The 19,380-nt window shown below is 50.9% G+C and overlaps 1 protein-coding gene across 1 annotated transcript in view; it reads left to right on the top strand.

Moving 5' to 3' along the window:
• SCAMP1 (secretory carrier membrane protein 1) overlaps positions 1–19,380 on the top strand; it is a 513,038-nt gene that overhangs the window by 176,606 nt on the left and 317,052 nt on the right. Inside the window, exon 3 of the mRNA XM_086960743.1 lies at positions 4,724–4,828. Coding sequence (XP_086816869.1) covers positions 4,724–4,828 — 105 coding nt within the window. The remainder of the gene's footprint in view (positions 1–4,723; positions 4,829–19,380) is intronic.

The following is a 19,380-nucleotide window of genomic DNA, read 5'->3' as shown; positions in this document are numbered from 1 at the left end:
GGCGATATTCCATAATGGCCATGCTTCCGCCCATGCTCCTTAGGGAACCAGGCTTGAATCCTGGTCTCGGTTCATTATCCTGTACACCCCAACAAATCTCCGTATGGCTGAAAAAAGAGACAACAGAGCGCACAAATGCCCATGGGTGTACTGCCTAGCATTAGCAAGGACCAAAAGGAGCAAAATAAAAGATACCCTAGTGCTAAAATAGATGAGTTTTCAGAGCCTTACAAAAGGGCATATCGGGTTCACATTATTAACAAGTGGAATGTTTTCTACGCCTAGGCCATGATAACAAAAACAAGCATTGAAAATGCAATAGGTCTCACCTTTGATTGCGTTAAAGCCATTTATTTTGCTAATGTTATTGTTCTCTAGCTTTGCATTATTTAATGTATATTTGTGATATGTTGTAGTTGTATGTAGTTAGAATTGTTTTATTAGGTGTGTAGTAGTTTAAAGCATAGCGTTAGTAGGAAAAGAGCAGTGTTTCAGATTTCGGAGGTGAATAAATAGAAGAATAGTATGTGTGTTAATTTCATATAGTGAGCATTACAATAGCATGAGGCAGACTAAAGGGGCGAGGAGAAATATATGCACATATCACAAATATACACTAAATAATGCAAAGCTAAAATACAATACCATTAGCAAAGCAAATGTCTTTAACTTGATCAAAGGCGAGACCTATTGCATTTTCAATGATTGTTCAGTTTGGGCCTTAGTATGATCTCCAGGTCAACGCCGTTTGTCTGTTTGCTAATGCTAGAGCCAAATCAAATCTGTTGGTGGCTTTTTTTAGTTTTAGGGTCTCCAAACAACTCTAGGATACAAACACATCTGGTGCTTTTTCAAAATGTTTGTCACCCCAACTATTGTTGCGATCTCTCCCTCACAATAGTTGGCGACTACAGTACATAGCACACCATATGATAATGATTACCATTCAGCTTTCCGTATTGGTGACCTCTTGCTTGTTGTACAGGGATACCCTAGTAAGTCTTTAGGTGTGGTATAGACTCTAAATAAATGATATCAATATATGAAACAGAAACACTCATTGTTAGACACTTTGGGTGACGCTATTTGTATGTGTTGCCATTTTTGTCAAGGCCCCACAAATGTCTTTAGGGGACTAAATTGATTTTGTATTGCTCAATCAGTACTTTGTACATTAGGGTAACTGCGTTCCTTTTTCTATTGGTCATGCAGAGCATTTTTAGTCCCAAGTGGTTTACTTTTCCCTAAACTCCAGCCCTTTTGAACGACTGCCCATAGTGCACCGTGCACTAGGAAATGACCTGGTCGTATATCAGTTACCCCCACTAAGTGTGCACAATCCCTGAGGTCTCCTCTTGCATTCAAGTCCCTCATTGCTGCCACTTTTCTCACTATCCATTGTCTCAGCCACCCTCCGTCCCCTTGCCTCATCCACATGAGTAAATTCTCTATTCTCAGTTGGTATGTCTAGGGCATACAGTGTCATCGTGCTCTGAAGGCATATTTTCCAACTATATGTCCCCCTACATCTTCATATTATTGAACAGGAATGACCATCTGCATGTGGCCGTGAAGAAGGGAGAATAAATACAGGAACTCCCAACCAACTATGAGCACATGTGGAAATTAACATACCCTGGTGAGAAGGTGACCCAAGAAGGATACTGAACACTCAACCTGATTAAAAATCTAGCCAAAAGTGTTTCTCTGATAATACTAGAATATGCATTTGTTTAGATGTACTAGATTCACCGTTTTGACTCATTGAGAACATCTAACTGGGTCACCACACTCCAGAGATTGAAAATGCAGCCAGAATTTATACAAATCTCATTGTTAGATGTCATAGGGTACCCTGTATGGTGAGGCCTGCCCAAACATTACTGCACTTTACAGCTTAACAAGTGAGCTACATGAGCAGATACTTCTGATGTTGAGGAGAGGGGCCCTGGTCAGGTTGTCATATGAGAAAAGGTAAAAGGTTAGATTTTTTGCAACCACATTTTTCTTTATTTCTCTCTCATTATGGGAACGGTAGTGTGTTCTATTTTTTTGTGTGTTTATTTTCCAAGGTCTCTTTTTTTGTGCTTCCTCAATTATGGCCATTAGTCTCGCTAGCTCTTCATTATACTTCTCTTTTCCTGCCACTTCCTGTCCACTATTTCCTCTAGCAACCCCTGGAATCTAATTCACTTTCACAGTCATACAGCATATGCATATATCCTGGTACTTCTTAAAGCAAAGGGATCATGCTGAACATTATGAAAAAAAATATATATATAAAGCACTGTTGTGACCTAAAACGTATCCTGGTGCTAGCCCAAACCAATACCACAAATAAAACTTGTGCACTATCAAACATTGAACAGGGAAAAGCCAAGACTTCCAGGTTTTCCTTAAGGACATTAGTTCTTGGTATGCAATACGTGAGCGAGTTAAGCTGTTCCACTATTGCGCTGGTTCAACTGGGAAAAGCCCGAGCAGTAACCCTAGTTTTTTAGTTCTCGCAGAGAGACCTATTGGGGTGAAACCAGAAAGTTAAACCAGGCGGATTGAGAGTGCGGATTTCCAACAGTTCACGTGACATCACGTGACCACAAGCACGCGCATTTCCCCACATCAAAGCCTCAGCCTCCCTCCCACAGGCTTCCCCAGCGCGCTTGCCATAATTGCATCAGACCCGACCTTACCATTTGCTCCTGTGCTTCCCCGCCCACTGCTTCACATTTGCCTTGAAGTGGGAGAGGAAGCACAGCTCTTCAAAGGCTCTGCTCCCCACCCCCTCCCCCTCCCGCTCTGCTCCATCTAACGTGACTCATTTATGCTTGTTTTCTATCTATCTTTTAGAAACCTCACGTTGTGCTCTAAAAGAAGAACGATGGTGCCACGCGTCGCTATATAAAAACGTCTGCCGTTCGTGACTTCAAACTATATTACAAAGTGAAGCATGCGATCTTGCGCAGGACCAGCCTTGTGTTAACGTGTTTAGGAGAAATATGCAGTTTCCGCGGCATGTCGCTTCTGCTTCGAGGCGCGATAGTCCTGCACCTTTTGATGAGTGTCTCCTCTGCGACAGCTAGCGCGATTCCTTCTCCCCTAGCTCTACATTTGCATATAGCTTCTGACCTGCTGTTGTGGCTCAGGCACCGGAACCAGGGAGGGCTCACGGACTCCCATATGCCGGAGTTTTGTTACTCTCTTTCTATTCATCACCGGGCTCGGGACACATGAGGGGTCCTCCTATGGTGAGCGAGGCCAAGGCCTTCTTGGACACACAGCTGTGTCTCGTGCCCCGCAGAGCTTCTTGTTGCCAAGACCCCCCTCCTCGCCTGGGCCTCAATGATGCCTGTAGGGCGCTCAAGGCATACAATCCGCCCTGTGATTCTGGGCAAATCACTTAATCTTCCCGTGCCTAACAAAAAAATGAATGTCCCCTCATGTAATGCAACTGGTGCTATGTAAAGCGCACTGATAACCGATTCGGATCTAGTTCGCACTATATAAAACTCAGTAAAATAAAAAAAATAAAAAATAAATGTAGCGGGTATCCTCCCTTACATTGGTTGACGAGCAGCTATCAATTCTGCATAATATCTGCAATCCTCTGCTGTTTCTTGTTTTTTCATGTTTCATGAAGTATAATTACATCATAGGGTGTTAGGAAATTTAAGAAGTCAGTGTCTATTTTTGGGGAGATTCCTGCCTCATTCCATGAGATAATGGGGCTTTTGAAGTCCCATCTATTGGGTTCAGAATCCCCCCTTTGGAGGTCTGATGGCTAATCAGTCCAATTTGGCGAGTCCTGAGTATACAGGCTTGAACTTGTGCACCTGGCAAGCACCATCCATAAGTCTGACACACCTAAAGTTCCTACTTTGACGTAATTCGTTAGGTCTAGAATGTGTGCGCCCTTGGACTTGTTCTCCTGAAGTGTGGCATCCTCCAGTCTGTGCCCACCTGAGATTTGTATTTCCCCTTCAACTGTCAACTTAGAAAACTACGATTCCATATTACTGTCCTTTTTTGTGAGTGTATGCCCATCCAGACGTCTGTTTTGGTCTACACTTTTACTCCTTTTGAGGATGGCAGATGTCTTAAAAGACTTTTTATTCAACTCTTTGAATTAGACCTACTTATGCTAATGGTATAAACCCTCCTTAGCTAAACTTATACTCCGCAGTTATTCTTAAAAGTGGAAGGTAACCTGTAAGTTTGTTTATGCCTCTTATTGTGGCCAGAGTGGGCTAAAGAACGGTGATGGATGAAACCCAGATCAGTTGACTGGGGGCGAGTGCTTGTATTGTCAACGCTCCGTCCATTTCCTTTTGGTTTTTCTTGTTGGGAAGGCAGATTCACCAGTGCTTGCTTTTTGCACCTCAGGGTTTTGCCACAGTATAGTGAAATATTCGAGAAGTGTGGCTCCTTGGATGTAAAGTCCTGTAAGTTAATACACTATTTTCGTGGTATACTTGCATTAAATAAGGTTTGCAAATGCTAGCTGTGAGGTTCAATAAGTACCATATATTAAAAAGACATAGCTTCTCATGTTCTGCTTTTAATATGCTATACTATGGTATCCCAGAAGTTCTGCAGTAAAATAGATATACATTCCCATTCATTTTGGAATTTATATGACAATATGCCTCAGTCAAGTGTAGCGGCACATGTGTGAAAAGAGTGTTACTATTAACGTATATGTAATGGATTTGTTTTTTCATTTTAGCCGGCTCAGTCAGGAAGTGTAAAAATACCTAACGTGATGCCTCAACCTCAACCAGCTATAATGAAGCCAACAGAAGAACCTCAAGGTTACACGCAAGTTTCGAAGGTCCGTTCTGTTAAATGCGTTTAGTGTTTAAAAGCGATTCTATAGTGTACTGCATAGTAACAGTTATAGTAATTGTTTGTTAATTGTGGCATTAAAGAAAACATTATTTTCTCATGTGTTCCGCTTCTTAAAAAGCAACAGTCCGGTAAAACATCACACCAAATCAATAAAGTTGTTTACACAAGCAGAAGGTGGGAGAATGCCTAACCTGGTACATGAGTGCCTCTCCTTCATCCTTGTTGAGTATAAATAATGTTAGTGGTATAACTGAACGCAAACTGTTCTGACCAATTTGAATCCCACTACAGCCTGCACACAAGTGAAGAGTATGAAAACCATTCAACAGGGACCATGAATAGATGAAATATTCTGCGACCATGAATAGATGAAATATGCTGCAAAAAAGTATTTCTTAATGTAAGTGAAAGAAAACCCCTGAAGTACACAACTTTTGGCAACCTTTCATTCATCATCAATAAAGACGTATATAAACAGAGGTACCTTCAGTTTCTCCAGAATACATTCCTCCAGCATGGATCCTGGTCTCACGCCAGACATTCAAATCTACCATCTGCTTCATTGGGAATTTTTAAAAAGGCAGGATGTCTCATCTGTCAATGAAGTCTCAACGTTAGTGCTTAGTAATGCCTTTAAGACTCAATGGTACAGATCATAAAAAATACCATAGTTGGTACCCATTAATGTATATACACAAGGGTAATTTGCAAAGTCTTTAAAACCTCAACTTTTTTTTATTTTTTGTGATAATTTGGACCTTGTAAGTCTCTAAAGATTAAAAAGGGAAACACGCTGAGCCGTATTATGTGGTGGTTTTGAAACAAGAGCCAATTCGTCACTTTAACCAATCAGTGAAATATCAGCTAGTCATCAAAAACTTAGATTTTGAAGGTCAGTCTTCTCAGACAACAGAAAATCTTATATCAGAAAAGAAAGGGGTCTTGAGCAAAATCTCAAACATGATTTGTGTAAAACTTTCGGCAAGGTGATTTAGTGTACAACAAAAGCCCTGAAACCAGCATCATTTACTGAAAGGCCACTGGACACAGCTAGATACAAAAAGTACAGGTAAAATGCATGCATGCCATATCGATGCAGTAACTCCTAACACTGAATGAGCAGCAATTCTGAACAAATATATTCACACCCTTTGAAAAACTGCTCCTCTGGTTGAAAAGCGACTGCAGTAGGCAATAACCAATTCCTTCACCTCAATTTGAAATGGGTAGGCTTCCTCAAATTGAAAGGCAAATGCTTTGGTGTCTACCACAGTCGACTTCAAACGCATTGCTAAGAGTTTCAGTGCAGAGAAAACTAAATTGGCAATGTACGAAGGTTTAATATTTACAACCCTCTGCCATAGAAACATAGGACTATAATATTTATCCTGTTCTACCATTCATTTCCATTGCTCTGTCCACTGATTAGCTTGGTTCTTAGGACAGTCTTGCAACAAGGTAGCATACTGGTGTGGTATGCAGCTTGGGAAAGTTCAGTTTTGTTGGTAGATAAACTTGCCCTCCTCTTTAGAGGAACATATTGTTGTTATTGTAAATTTTCTAACAGCACTCTGAATCTAATTACATTAAACACCTTGGAAGATCATTGACTCCAGGAATTGATGGAAAATATCACGCAACTGTGAAAGGTACCGTCCATATACATTTAGGAAGTGTACCTCTTACTACATCAGGGAAAAGATCAATTATTCCAATCATCACTTTGTGGGATTCCTGCAGACATAAAAATAAGAAGATCCACGTGGAAAATAAATCTACTCATGGAAGCATTTAGAACATGACCTATTTTTAATTACTGTGCTGTCCTTTTTTTAGGTTTAAAGTATTTTTATTAAGGTACAAAAAACATGGGGAAGGGAATAGGAGGTCAAGCGAACATACAGTACAAGACGCGAAACGTTGCAGCGATTCAGAAGGAAAGTAGGGAGGCAGGCAGCCCCGGAGGGTAACAGGGCATAAGTCATAAGGCAATAAGGCAGTGCGAATGACCCTCCAGTAGACCCCCATTCCCCGAGCAAGGCCGAGCTGGAGTAGCGTTCCGCAACATAGTGAAAAAACACACCATCCCTCCAACCCTCCGTCCCCGGAAAAGTAGAAGAAAGAAAAGCAAGGAGAAAAAGGAAGAAAACAATACCCCAACATCCCCGTCCGAAAGTCAGCATTTAGAAGCATGTAACCCCGCCCCCCACCCCCAGCCCAAACCCCCCGATCCCGCCACATTCACTCCGCTGGAGCCGCCGGCGGCGTCAGCCTAAGGAGTCGCAGGTACCGTGGACACGTGAGCTCGCGAAATTCCGTGGACAGCAGTGCTAAAAAGGGGTGCCAGAGCTCTTCAAACTGGTCTACATTCCCAGCTACTGTTAGCGACATCTTCTCCATACCCAATACCTGCCAGAGCCGGTGCAGCCAGCCAGTGATAGAGGGGGCAGTGGGGGTACGCCAGAGTACAAGGATGTTTTGAACCGCTGAGCCTAGCGCAATCGCAATCTGTCTACCCCTGCGGGACTTCAGCGGGTACATCAGGTCATTGGGGAGGCCTAGCAAGACCTACGCAGGGAAGCGCGGGAGCTCGATCTCAAAATGCCTATCCACCTCATCCAAGACCTCCTTCCAATAGGCCGACAGCACCGGGCACTCCCAGAGAATGTGCGTGAGGGTGCCTTCCTGTCCGCAGCCGCGCCAGCAACCTTTATCGCCGATTTTGCGCATCTCGTAGAGCCTCTCCGGGGTGTAATACCAATAGGTGGACACCTTAGTAAAGGTCTCCGTCAACCCAGTGTGGTACGCAGAGTGCCTCGCCCGATACGCAATCCTGTCCCATTCCTTGTGGCTCAAGGTCCTGCCCAATTCCCTGTGCCTGCGCTCCCTCCCAGGGTTATGGTAATGAAACGGCGGGGGTTGGAGAAACTTATACAAGTCGGTGATAAGCTTGGCATCCGAGGTCCGGGTTACCAGCCACCGCTCATAGGGCGTAATCGAACGGGCAGCGACATCGCGCACTGAGGGTTGAAGAGCCCAGTGGCGGACTTGCATATAACGCAGTCTGTCCCCCTCCGTTAGGCCAAACTCCTGACGGAGCTGTTGGAAGGGGAGCACACCCTCCGGCCCGTAGATCTGGAAAAGCGCCCTACAACCCGCGCTCACCCAGTGGGAAAAAGCTCCCGGTTCCAGACCTGGAGTGAAGTCTGGATTGCCAGCAATGGGAGTAAACGGTGACGGAAAAGTGGTGAGCTCACGAAGCTCACACACCGCATCCCACACTCGCAGCAGAACCCGGGTGATAAAGGAGGCGTAGAGATTAGGCGGGCGGTGAGTGCGCCGCAGGAACGGGACCTCCTGGAGGGTACGGCCCGCAACTGCCTGGTCCTGAAAGAGCCAGTGCTTGTCCGACTCCCACCGGCTCCACTCCACCAAATATCGAAGTTGCGCCGCCTGAAAGTACTTCCGGAGGTCCGGGACACCGAGACCCCCTGCCTCCGGGGCAAGCATGGAGAGGACCCGTTTCATCCGAGGCTTGCGGCCTTGCCACACAAAGCGGGAGATGTCAGCCTGCGCCTGCCGTATCCAACCCACAGGGGGCTGTAAAGGCAGAGCGCGAAAAAGATACAGGATCTGAGGCAGTATCGTCATCTTCACAGCTGCGATACGGCCCAGCCACGAGAGCAGGCCTTTGTTCCATCGGCTGAGTTCCTCCTTGATCTTTTTGCCCAGGGAGGAATAGTTGGCAGTGACCATTGCAGGTAGGGAGGGTGCAAGCAAAATCCCCAGGTAAGGCACCGTGGAGGAGGACCATTGCAGAGGAAAAAGGCGCTGGAGGTCCCGCCTAGTGGCTACAGAGAGTGATACATCCAGGGCAGCCGATTTAGACATGTTCATTTTGAAGCCCGCCACGCGGGCAAAGGAGTTCAGTTCCTGGACGCAGGCAGGGAGCGACCGCTTGGGGTCAGCCAGGGTCAGCAAGACATCGTCCGCATATAAGCTGACAGTATGGGTGTATTGCCCCATCTTCACCCCAATGGCATCCGGGTTATCGCGAATCCTCTGGGCAAACGGCTCCATATAGAGAGCAAACAGGAGCGGCGAGAGGGGGCAGCCCTGTCTCGTGCCGCGCTCAATGGCAAAGCTGCAGGAGCTGTGTCCGTTGACCCGCACCGATGCTGACGGCCTCCTATAACAATTAAAGACCATAGTGCGGAACTTCTCGCCGATCCCCAGTTTCCCGAGAACCAGCTCGAGGTACGGCCAATGAACCCTATCAAAGGCCTTCTCCGCGTCGACCGATAGCAGCATCCGCTCCCCTGGGACGCGTGAGGCCTTTTCAAGCACGTGCGTCACCCTCTTGGTGTTGTCGACCGTTTGCCTACCGGGCACAAAACCGGCCTGGTCCGCCTCCACCAGACCTGGTAGGTGCAGACCCAATCTGGCCGCCAAGATCCCCGTGTAAAGCTTGAGGTCCACGTTTAGAAGTGAGATGGGCCGATACGAGCCGCACAGAGTCCGGTCCTTCCCCGGTTTCGGAATAACCGACACAGTCGCCGAGAGGAGGTCCGGTGGGATGGCTCCCGGTTCAGAGAAGGAATTGAACAAGCGAGCCAGGAGAGGCGCGACAGTGGAACAGAAGGTCTTGTAAAACAAGGCCGTATAGCCATCCGGGCCCGGGGCCGTGCCGTGCTTCAACCGTGCAATAGCGGAGATGACCTCCTCCACATGAATGTTCCTCTCTAGGTGGTCCGCCTGGGCGGGATCCAGGACTGGGAGGGATACTGATTCCAAATAGGCCTCAGCCTCTCCCGGTGGGGAGGGCTCTGCAGCGTACAGCGCCTCGTAGAAGGCACGGAAGGAATCCACCACCTCCGCGTCACCGGAAATCGGGACCCCGTCCGCTCCCACTAGCTCCTTTACCACGTTGCGCTGCCGCGCAGCCCTGAGCCGGTGGGCCAGGAGCTTACCGCATCTGTCCCCGCCGGTGTAAAAGGCATGTTTCAAGCGCAACGCCGCATACTCCGCCCGGTCCAGGTCCAACGCAGAGAGGAGTTTCCGCGCAGCCTTCAGCTGCCTCCAAACTCGAGGAGCTCCCGTCCGGCGGTGAACCTGTTCAAGTTCCCTGACCTGCGCCGTTAGTTCCTCCCTCTTACGTTGCCGCTCCTTGTTCTCCGCCGAGGAAATGGAGATAAACTCCCCTCTGACGACCGCTTTCAAAGCCGCCCACTGCGTTGCTAGGGTCGTGTCGGAGTTGTTATTGTGGGTCAGGTACTCCTGAATGACCTCCTCCACTCGCTTCACCACCGATTTCTTATGGAGAAGCGTGTCCCGAAGCCGCCACATCCCTCTAGAGGGGGGGGCCGCCGGCCAAGCAAATATTCCGGAAACCGGCGCATGGTCGGACAGGGACAAAACCCCGATGTCTTCCGCCGTGGCGGCCGAGCGAAGCGGTCCGCTCACCAAGAGGTAGTCCAACCGCGAATAAGTGCGGTGTGCGTGGGAGAAATATGAGTAGTCCCTATCGGCGGGGTGCATGGTGCGCCAGAGGTCATGCAGATCCATCTCTGCAATCTGGTCCTGAACCGCTCTAGAAAGCTCCCCCGTCTGCGGAAAGCGCTGGGCAGACCTATCCAAAGTGGAGTCGAAGACCATGTTCAGGTCTCCCCCCAGAATGACGTGGCGATCGGGCGAGGCAGTAACGTCCACCAACACAGATTCCAGGAAGCGATCCTGGTGGTCATTTGGGCTGTACACGGAGCCAACCGTGAAGGCAACACCCCCCAGACGCATGCGATACACCAGAAGCCTCCCCTTCTGCTCGGCATGTTTATACAACACCTCACCCCTGAAGGAGCTGGCTAGAAGAATGGCTACCCCCGCAGTCTTCGTCGCAGCCGAGGAAAAGAGTTGCGTGGGGAACTTGGCAGAGCGCAACCTATGGCAATCTTTAGAGAGTAAATGGGTTTCCTGCAGGAGGCAGATATCCGCCTGCGACCCTTCTAGCAGGGAGAGGATCGCCCTACGCTTCACAGGATTATTCAGACCCTTAACGTTAAGGGTCACTACTTTCAGGGACGGCATCGCTCCCAGGGAAGCAAAGCGCTATGCAGCAAGCGAGGGATCAGCGGAGGGGGCGCGCGGGGCAGGGGCGCAGGGAAAGCCAGAGTCGGCTTCGCATGTGTTCGGACAATATCGGACGGGACCCCCCCAACACCAAACCAGCTCTTGAACCCCCCCAAAACCAACCCATGGCAACCAGCCAAAACCAAAAGCAAGAAAAAACACCCCATTGTCTCAGTCTAGCCCAAGTGGGCGAGTCTGTAGAAACCTGTCAAGTGGACGTCCAGCCACACACCTCCAACCTCTCCCCCCCAACCCCCAGCCCCAACCCAGCATCGCAGAAGCTAAGAGTCTCTCCCCCCGGAGTAAAGTTAGGCCGTTTGGGCCACGCCATTAGATTCAGGCAAGTTCCTGGCCGCAGTCCTCAGGGCCTCCGCCATATCCGCCCTGATGGTAGGGGAGTCAGGGCGACTCGCCGTCGCCGACGATTGGCGCCTCCTCGATCTCCGTCGGCCCCACCGCTCGGGGCGCCTCCATGCGGGTGTCGCCCCTTCTTCCTCTGTAGCTGTGAGTCCCAGCACCCCACAGACATCTTGTAAGGAGCGCAGCTGATGTAGCACCCCATTCCATCGGAAGATAAGACGGAAGGGGTGACCCCAGGAGTAGGCCGTCTCATGCTCTCGCAGAAAGTCCGTAGCGATGCGGAAAGACCTGCGCTTCTGCAGGGTGATGGCGGACAGGTCTTGATAGAGCGCCACAGGTCGTTCTCGGAAGGACAGCGGCTGCTTCCTGCGGGCCTCTGTCATGATGCGCTCCTTCAGGGGGAAATCCGGCAGGAATGCCAGGATATCAGGTGGGGGTGCCGATGACTGGCGCTGGCGGCCCACCCTGTGTGCTCTGTCGATGCGGATCGGGAAGTCCGCTCCTTCTCCCAAGATGTCGCGGAACAGGTCCTGCAGATAGGCCACTAGGTCCGCACCCTCATCCGCGGACGGCACGCCTCGCACCCGGATGTTATTCCGCCTGGACCTGTTCTCGAGGTCCTCAGAGTGGGCCTGGAGCTCGACACACTGCTCCCGTAGGCGGAGAACGTCTTGCTGGAGATGAACTATCTCTTCGTCGCGACGTTGGGCCGCCGTTTCCACAGTGTCGACCCGCTCGCCCAGGCCTTCGATTTCCCTACGCACTTCACGGACCTCTCCGGCCACCTCGGTCTTGAGAGTCTGGAATTCCTCCTTGAGGGAGCTGAATAAGTCCTCCATGAAGGACCTCGTGACCGGTGGTTCGCCTCCGGCGGTGTCTGTTGAGGCCCGGGAGGACCCCGGGGACGGCTGCGCCCTGTCTCGCAGTTGCTGGGCCCTGCCGAGCATGTCCGGCAGAGTGCGATCTCCCCGTGCCGCGCCTCGTCTCCCAGCCATCCTGGCCTCCGCGGTGGGTGAAGCCTAGAGCTGGCCGCTGCAAATGTACTCAGCCGCTCGTGGGCACCAGATGTGAAGACCTCGCCGAGGACAAGGGTAGTGCGTCACAGGCGACAAAATGGCGGCACGGGCCAGGGCGAGACGACTATCGAGCCAGTCAGGGCGATAATCAAGGTTCAGGTCGGAGGCCCTCAGCCGCATGCTTCCAGGGAGGGCGGCAGATGCATAGGCACCAAGATGAACCGAGCGCCCGTATGACAAGGGCGCGGGCGAGGGTCACCAGTACCAGCTCCTCAACGACAAGATGGCGGGAGGGCGGAACCCAGGGGGGCAGCCCAGGCCAGCAAGTCTATGGGCGACCCTCAAACAGCCACGGGTCGGGAAAGTGCGAAACCAGTGTCCCTCAGCTTCACCAGCTAGTACGCCCGGCTCGGCACCGCACAAACTCCAACGTCCCTCGCTTCCAGGCTCGGGGTCCGCAAGGCGTCACACACCGACACCCATGGCAGGGGGGTAGATCGCCGACGCAGGTCTGGGGTCTGTCGTCCAGCGATGACTCCGGCCACCAGGCCGCCGGCCAGGAAGCCTCCGCACTCCACGGAGTCCGTCGAGTCCGTTCCCTCGTGATCCCCAGCTTTCAGCACTCGGCCCAGCCGAGGCGCGCGGACAGCGCTGCACTACGCTCCGCCTCCAGGCCCTTCTCCTCGGGGCGATCCAGGCTCCACTCCTCGAATCGAGCGTTGAACAAACTTTTCGGGGACTTCCCCCGGGGCAACAGAAGGCAAAGTGGTATCAAAATGTGCCCCAAGAACTCCGGCACAGTTCTCTCGCCCGCAGTGCAGCCGCGGGGGGAGAGAAGCGCAGGAATCGGGGCTCGAGCTGAGCTGGGCCGGAGGAGCTACGGGAGGAAGCGTCCGCTCACCCCGCCATCTTGGCCACGCCCCCTGTGCTGTCCTTTTTTGTGAAAATCTTTTTATGAAGACATCAACAATAAATGAACATCAGGTAACAATTTAAACTGCTGCAGGTTTCATCATTATGTTCCATACATCAAAAGATACAATACAGAATAGTGAAAGTGGATCAAGGGGACTCGTGCACCTCATTGTCATCTTAGCGTATCGGGGGCTCACAGATATCTCCACGGTAGTGATTCCAAGCCTCCCAAAATTTCCCCCACATTGCAGGACACCCCCTAGCCGCACATACTGATCGTTCTCTAATCATGCACCAATCCAAATCCTCCGCCTATTTCTCTACTCTAGGCGACTGGCTCGCTCCCCACAACTGAGCAATATTACTCTTCGCTATCATGCATGCTAATGTCGTCCACTGCTTTCTGTGCGTATTCAGATCTGTGGGCTCCCGAACATTTAGGATACACCTGCGGGCCTCCGGCCTTATCTCCACCCCCAGGACCTCCCGCATCTTATCGTGGATCTTCTCCCAGTAGGTCTGTACCACTGTACAGTGCCCAAAATATGCATACGTTCCAAGTTCCCCGCATCCCCTCCTGCACTCCCCACCCTCCAAACAGCCTATACGGATCAGACTCGGCCCGTAACATAGGACCTGTGTAAAATCTTTCATTGCACCAGCCTGAGCCGCATATGTTTCGCCACCTCCCGTGGAGAGGAAACCGCCTCCGCCAGTCCTCCTCATTAAACGCCAGCCCATCCTCATTCCAGCGCGCTTTAATAAATGCCAGTGAATCCTCCATGTTATTTATGAGTTTCCTGTATAGTAAAGAGATGATCTTCACAGGGAGGTGACCGTCCAACACCCGGTCTTCGAGGGGGGAGGCATCGGGAAGCGATGTATCCTTGGGAATGTGTGGGCAGTGCATGTCTAATCTGAAGATAGCGGTAGTGTGCCCCGGTCATGAAGGTGGTACTGCTGCTGAAGAGACTGGAATGTGTGGACCCTGCCCCCTCCCCAGACATCTTTAATCTGTGTGATCCCAATGAGGTCCCATTTATCGAAGCCTTTAGTCTTCCACAGACTGACCAGTTTCTCCGAACTCCACAGCGGGGTGGCAAGTGTAAGCCTCCCCTCCCATTTCAGATATCTGTTAGTCGCATGCCACACCTGAACAGCATGTGCAGTGGGTCTCGCCAGGGGGAATCGACCAGGATTGGCATAGGACTCTCTTGTAAAGTCGCTCCCTGGCACTTGCCAGCAGTCCATGGCGTATCCCGGGTCCCCCGGGGGACCGTAAAACGTGTGATTCACTGCGGCTAGCTGCGAGGCCAAATAATATTTACGTAGGTCTGGTAGACCTATCCCTCCGTCGTACCAAGGAAGAGTACGTTTAGTGAACGTGAAACAGGCTTACCGTCCCACAGACGCTGCCTCCGTAGGGTCTCTGTCTTTAAAGTAGGAGGCCAGGACCGGGTCCATCGCATTTTGAAGTGCGTATAAAAACCGGGGAAGGGCCAGCATTTTAAAAACCACTGCTCTACCCAGAAGTCTTCCAGCGCGTGACATCTCCCCTGAGCCGAGTCAGTGGGGGGGCCCAGATTGTTGGTAAATCGTAGCTTCGGGTCAAGCATTACACAAATGCCGAGGTATTTAAACCCTACCGGCTCAATCTGTATTGGGGAAGTATGTGGAACTATCGGCAGGTGCCCCCTGAGAACAAAAGAACCGATTTTGACCAAATAATTGCGAAGCCCGAGTATCTCCCAAAAATCGCAAGCACATCTAGGAAACATATCGGTGATCCCCTCGGATTAGTGAGCTAAAGCAAGATATTGTCCGCATATGAGATCTTGGCTTCCCAGTCCAGCGTCCAGCGCAGGCCACAAATCGACCGATCCCATTGAACCCAAGCTGCAAGCGGCTCCAGGGCCAAGGCAAAAAGGAGTGGGGACAGGGGACAACCCTGCCGAGGGGGAAGTCCGAGAATTTTCGATTGTTGGCAACAACTCTGGCTAGAGGGGCCATGTATAGAGGACACACCCAGCTAATAAACCAAAATCCATCTTACCCAACACCGCAAATAAGTATTGCCATTCAACCCTATCAAAATCCATAGTGGGATCTAAGGAAACCAATATTGCCGGCTCCTGAATCGTGGGTGACCTGCCTGGCACCCCATGCAGTCGACGCAAATTGAGGGCTGTATTTGGACGCGGCATAAAACCAGACTGATCTGCATGTATCAGGGAAGTGATAACTTTGACCAGCCTTGCCTCAAATAGCTTCGCCAAAACCTTAGGCTCGGCATTCAGTAAAGAGATGGGCCTGTAGGACGAACAACTAGTTTTGGGTTTACCAGCTTTATGAATGACTACTATATTGACCGCCCGCTGGTCGTATGAAAGCTGTCCCCTCTCCCTGCTCTCCTCATACATAGAGCGGAGGAACGGAGCGAGACGGTTGGCGCTCAATTTATACAGTTCTATGGGAATTCCGTTCGGACCCGTGGCCTTCCCTAATTGCACACTCCTTATGGCCTGCGCCACTTCGTCGTCCGTAAGCGGTGAGTCCAGATATTTCCGTTTTTTTACAGAGAGCGCAGGTAACTGGATGTCTTTGATCATTGCACTATTCTCAGCCTCCGTATATCTCTCCTCAGATGTATATATCCCACTATAGTACTCCGCAAAACTATCTACTACCGCCTGTGGGTCTGTAATTTTACAGGCGTCCTCCCACAGCAACTCCGGTACCAGCTGCGATGCCCACTCCCCCTTTTCAAGCCAGGCTATTATCTTCCCCGCCTTATCTCCGTGTTCATACACCCTGTCTGCTCATTCTGCACTTTGGCCTGGTCCCTGGCGAGGCCTCTGAACTCATCCTGCCACAGTTTTAATTGGGAGGATGGCGCAGCAGCGTGTGCACTCAGTAATCTATTTTAACAACTTAAATTCGTAGATTCACTTCTACAGTGTTCTAATCCCTGGCGTGCAAAAGGTGAAAAGGTTCTGCTAGACCTTTGAGCTTTAAGCAAAAGTGAGCATCCGGAAAGTGTCCCAGGAACCTAATGCACTGCGTCTATCACTCGCTTGAGTGTTAATCTTAAATGTACATGCAATAGAAACAATATTTCTCCATTCACTTTAGCATAGTTAAACTGTGGTAAACAAACATTTAAACATTCAATGAGATATGACAGGCATCAACATCGTTGATTAGTTGCTCAATAATTGTTTATTGAGTGTTGTTCTCTGAATTTGTTAAATATTCACAAAGTCAAACACGAAGAAGACCAGTTCAGTTATACATCCCAATGCATTTCGGGCTACTATCTGCCCTTCGTCAGGGGACTCTGTGAGGTAATAATAATGTGAATTACTAAACAGCATAGGCAGTGTATTTGCGGCTAAACAATCAAAGGGGGCAGGAATTGTTAAAGTTGTGCTGCAATGCTGTGCTTAGTGAGTAACCCAAGTTGGCAAAAGTGACAAACATAACCCAGATAATCAGCGTCAAGAAATTCACGTGGAGAAACAAAACACAAACAACCCCTTGGACATGGAAATCGGAAGGACTCCCAACCCCCACCCCCTGTCCCCGCACATGGCTTATGCCAAACCCCAACTGGCAGTGTGCCTGTCGCCCCATAATCGAAACTACTGAGTAACTAAAAGTAGAAAAAAGGAGGAAGTCGGGACCCCGTCACCCCTCTACACCCCCCCACCCCTCTGAGAAACCACCCCACTGTGTGTCCGTGTCCGCACTGAGTCCTGGGACCAAAATCAACACAGTACATGTGGGTTGGACTCACTACCTGACTCTTTAAAAGTCCCAGACAATCTGTGGTCGCCATTATTCCTCTTCCTGCTGTCCGCCACCTCCATCACGGTCCTGTCTCTCTAGTCTGCTCGGGGGACGGCTTTCCAACCAATCGGAAGCCACCTCTAGGATGTCGAAAAACCAGACCCTCCCTTCAGCCTCTACCCTCAACCGGGCCGGAAACATCATTGCGTATTTCATTCCTATATCTCTGAGTTTCTTCTTCACTCTGACGAAACTTTGGCGCTGCTTCTGAACAGTCTGGGTAAAATCCGGCAAAGTGGCATTTTCATATCGAAGGGGAGCTCCAGATTGGGAAGCCTGCAGGATAGTGTCTCTGTTCCTAAAGTTTAACACCCTAGCAATCATTGGGCGAGGGAGGTCTCCCCCACCCCCGGCACTCTGCACTCGTTCAATTGTGAAGAAGTTGCCCAGCCCCTTGGGCCTTAGATGGTTAAGGATGATATCCTCGACGAAGAGGTCTGGGGCCAGGCCCTCAGCTTTCTCGGGAACACCAATAATGCGGACATTATTGCGTCGTGCTCTCCCCTCATCTTAGTCCATCTTCCGATTGGTCAGGGCGCCGGAGGCCTTAAGGTCTCGCACTTCCTGTTGGAGCTGTGCGACGTCATCCGTTAAGCTGGCGGTCTTAATATCCAGAGACTTACCTTTCTCACTCACCTTAGTGAGATCAGCTCATATTAATTTGACCTCAATGGTGACTGCATCTAACTTGTTGTCCAGGGACTCCATTTTTTAACCCACGGAGGTCTTTACACCATCTATCGCTGCCATCACGTCCAGTAGGGTCGGCTCAGCTGGCAGGCCAACAGACTCCCCTCCGATTGATTGTATAAGTCTCGATTCTGGCGGCAATCCCCGAGGCATCGTGTACCGGTCAAATTTGTTAGTCTGGACCTGCTGCGACCCTTTAGAGGTTTTTGACTGCTGCCGGTCACCCTCGGATTTTGACACCATCTCGAATGCCCCCTTGGTGGACCCCGGGCCACTCCACTCCTCACAAACGCAACAATAGCGCACTAATAACCCAGCCAGAGGGGGATGGCAATCAAATAGCGTCACCAGTCAGTTTGTTTGGGCCCCAAAACAGGTAGGAGGACCGGCTCAGTCGCAACTGCGTAGTCCCCAAAAGCAATTCGGACCTTCAAAGTACAGATCCTCAGTCCCGGGGGAAGCACAGGCCCAGGGAATTGCCGTCCAGCCCAGTTCGGATCGCCGCGTCCAGGACCATCCCGGGCGGGCCAGCCCCCACGGCCACGAAAGGATGTTTAGGGGTCCCCGCAATGCCTCTTTCCCTGGCGGGATCAATTCTGGGCCCTAGATGAAGATTCGTATTTTAAAGGATACCTCAGATATTGTTGTGGCTGGTTTTTCAACATGTGCAAGCGATCAGGAGAGATGGTCCAATAATGGGGTGGGGGACCCTCCCCCACTCCGCCAGCTCCCAGCCGCAACGACTGCGCCACCTTCACTTCACACAGTGGTCTTTGTCCACCCAGGACACAATGACATTGGTGTCCGGCCTGTTCTGAGACCAGTACAGATGCGAGTCACATTTTCAGGGGCCCTGGCCGCCCACCAACCGCTCTTTCTCCTGGGCCCGGCGTCCCCCAGCACCACCTCCTCTAGCGTTGCAGCTCGGAGAGCCTCGCCATTAGGTCGCAGGGGGGGGGGGGGCGTCTCATTTCTGATGTTAACCCGGCCAGGACCACAGAACGGGCGCCTGTAGTCATTCACGAGCACCGGGGGCGCTCAATGTATACTTGCGCGCTGCACTTGATCGGCAGTCGCCCACTCTGGGCCACCACTTCTCCGCTGCTTTCGTGTCCCGGGACTGGAGAACTCACCGCCGCCCCTTCGCAGCTTCTTGTTTCGATTGCTCGTACCTGGGCGGGTCCACACCGATGCTCACCGTGCCGCCGCCTCTCTCCGCCAGGCGCTGGCTGGATTAGGTCCGTACCGGGGCCCGACTGATGACTTCCCGTCTGCGGCCCCTGTGTTGTTGAACTGGCGGCCGGCTCCCACTTAAAATGTATCCCCTGGCTCCAGCCAGCACACAGGCCGCACCGGACGAGAGGTGTATCTCCGGCCCCCGAGGTCGCAGCGGGCCGGAATCGCTGGAAGGGGCACCGCTCACCTTCAGCCGACTAGCGGTGGGGTCAGCGATCAGGAGTCATTACAGGATCTTAGGGATAGGGGACAGGTCCGGAGGAGCTGAGTCTTCACGTGGCCATCTTTTACTGGCGCATGGCTCCTCCGTGCTGTACTTGACTGTTATTACAAAAAACAATTT

Source organism: Lissotriton vulgaris, chromosome 3_1 (assembly GCF_964263255.1).
Source record: "Lissotriton vulgaris chromosome 3_1, aLisVul1.2, whole genome shotgun sequence".
NCBI classification, from domain to species: domain Eukaryota; kingdom Metazoa; phylum Chordata; class Amphibia; order Caudata; family Salamandridae; genus Lissotriton; species Lissotriton vulgaris.
This window is presented reverse-complemented; position numbering and strand designations above follow the sequence as displayed.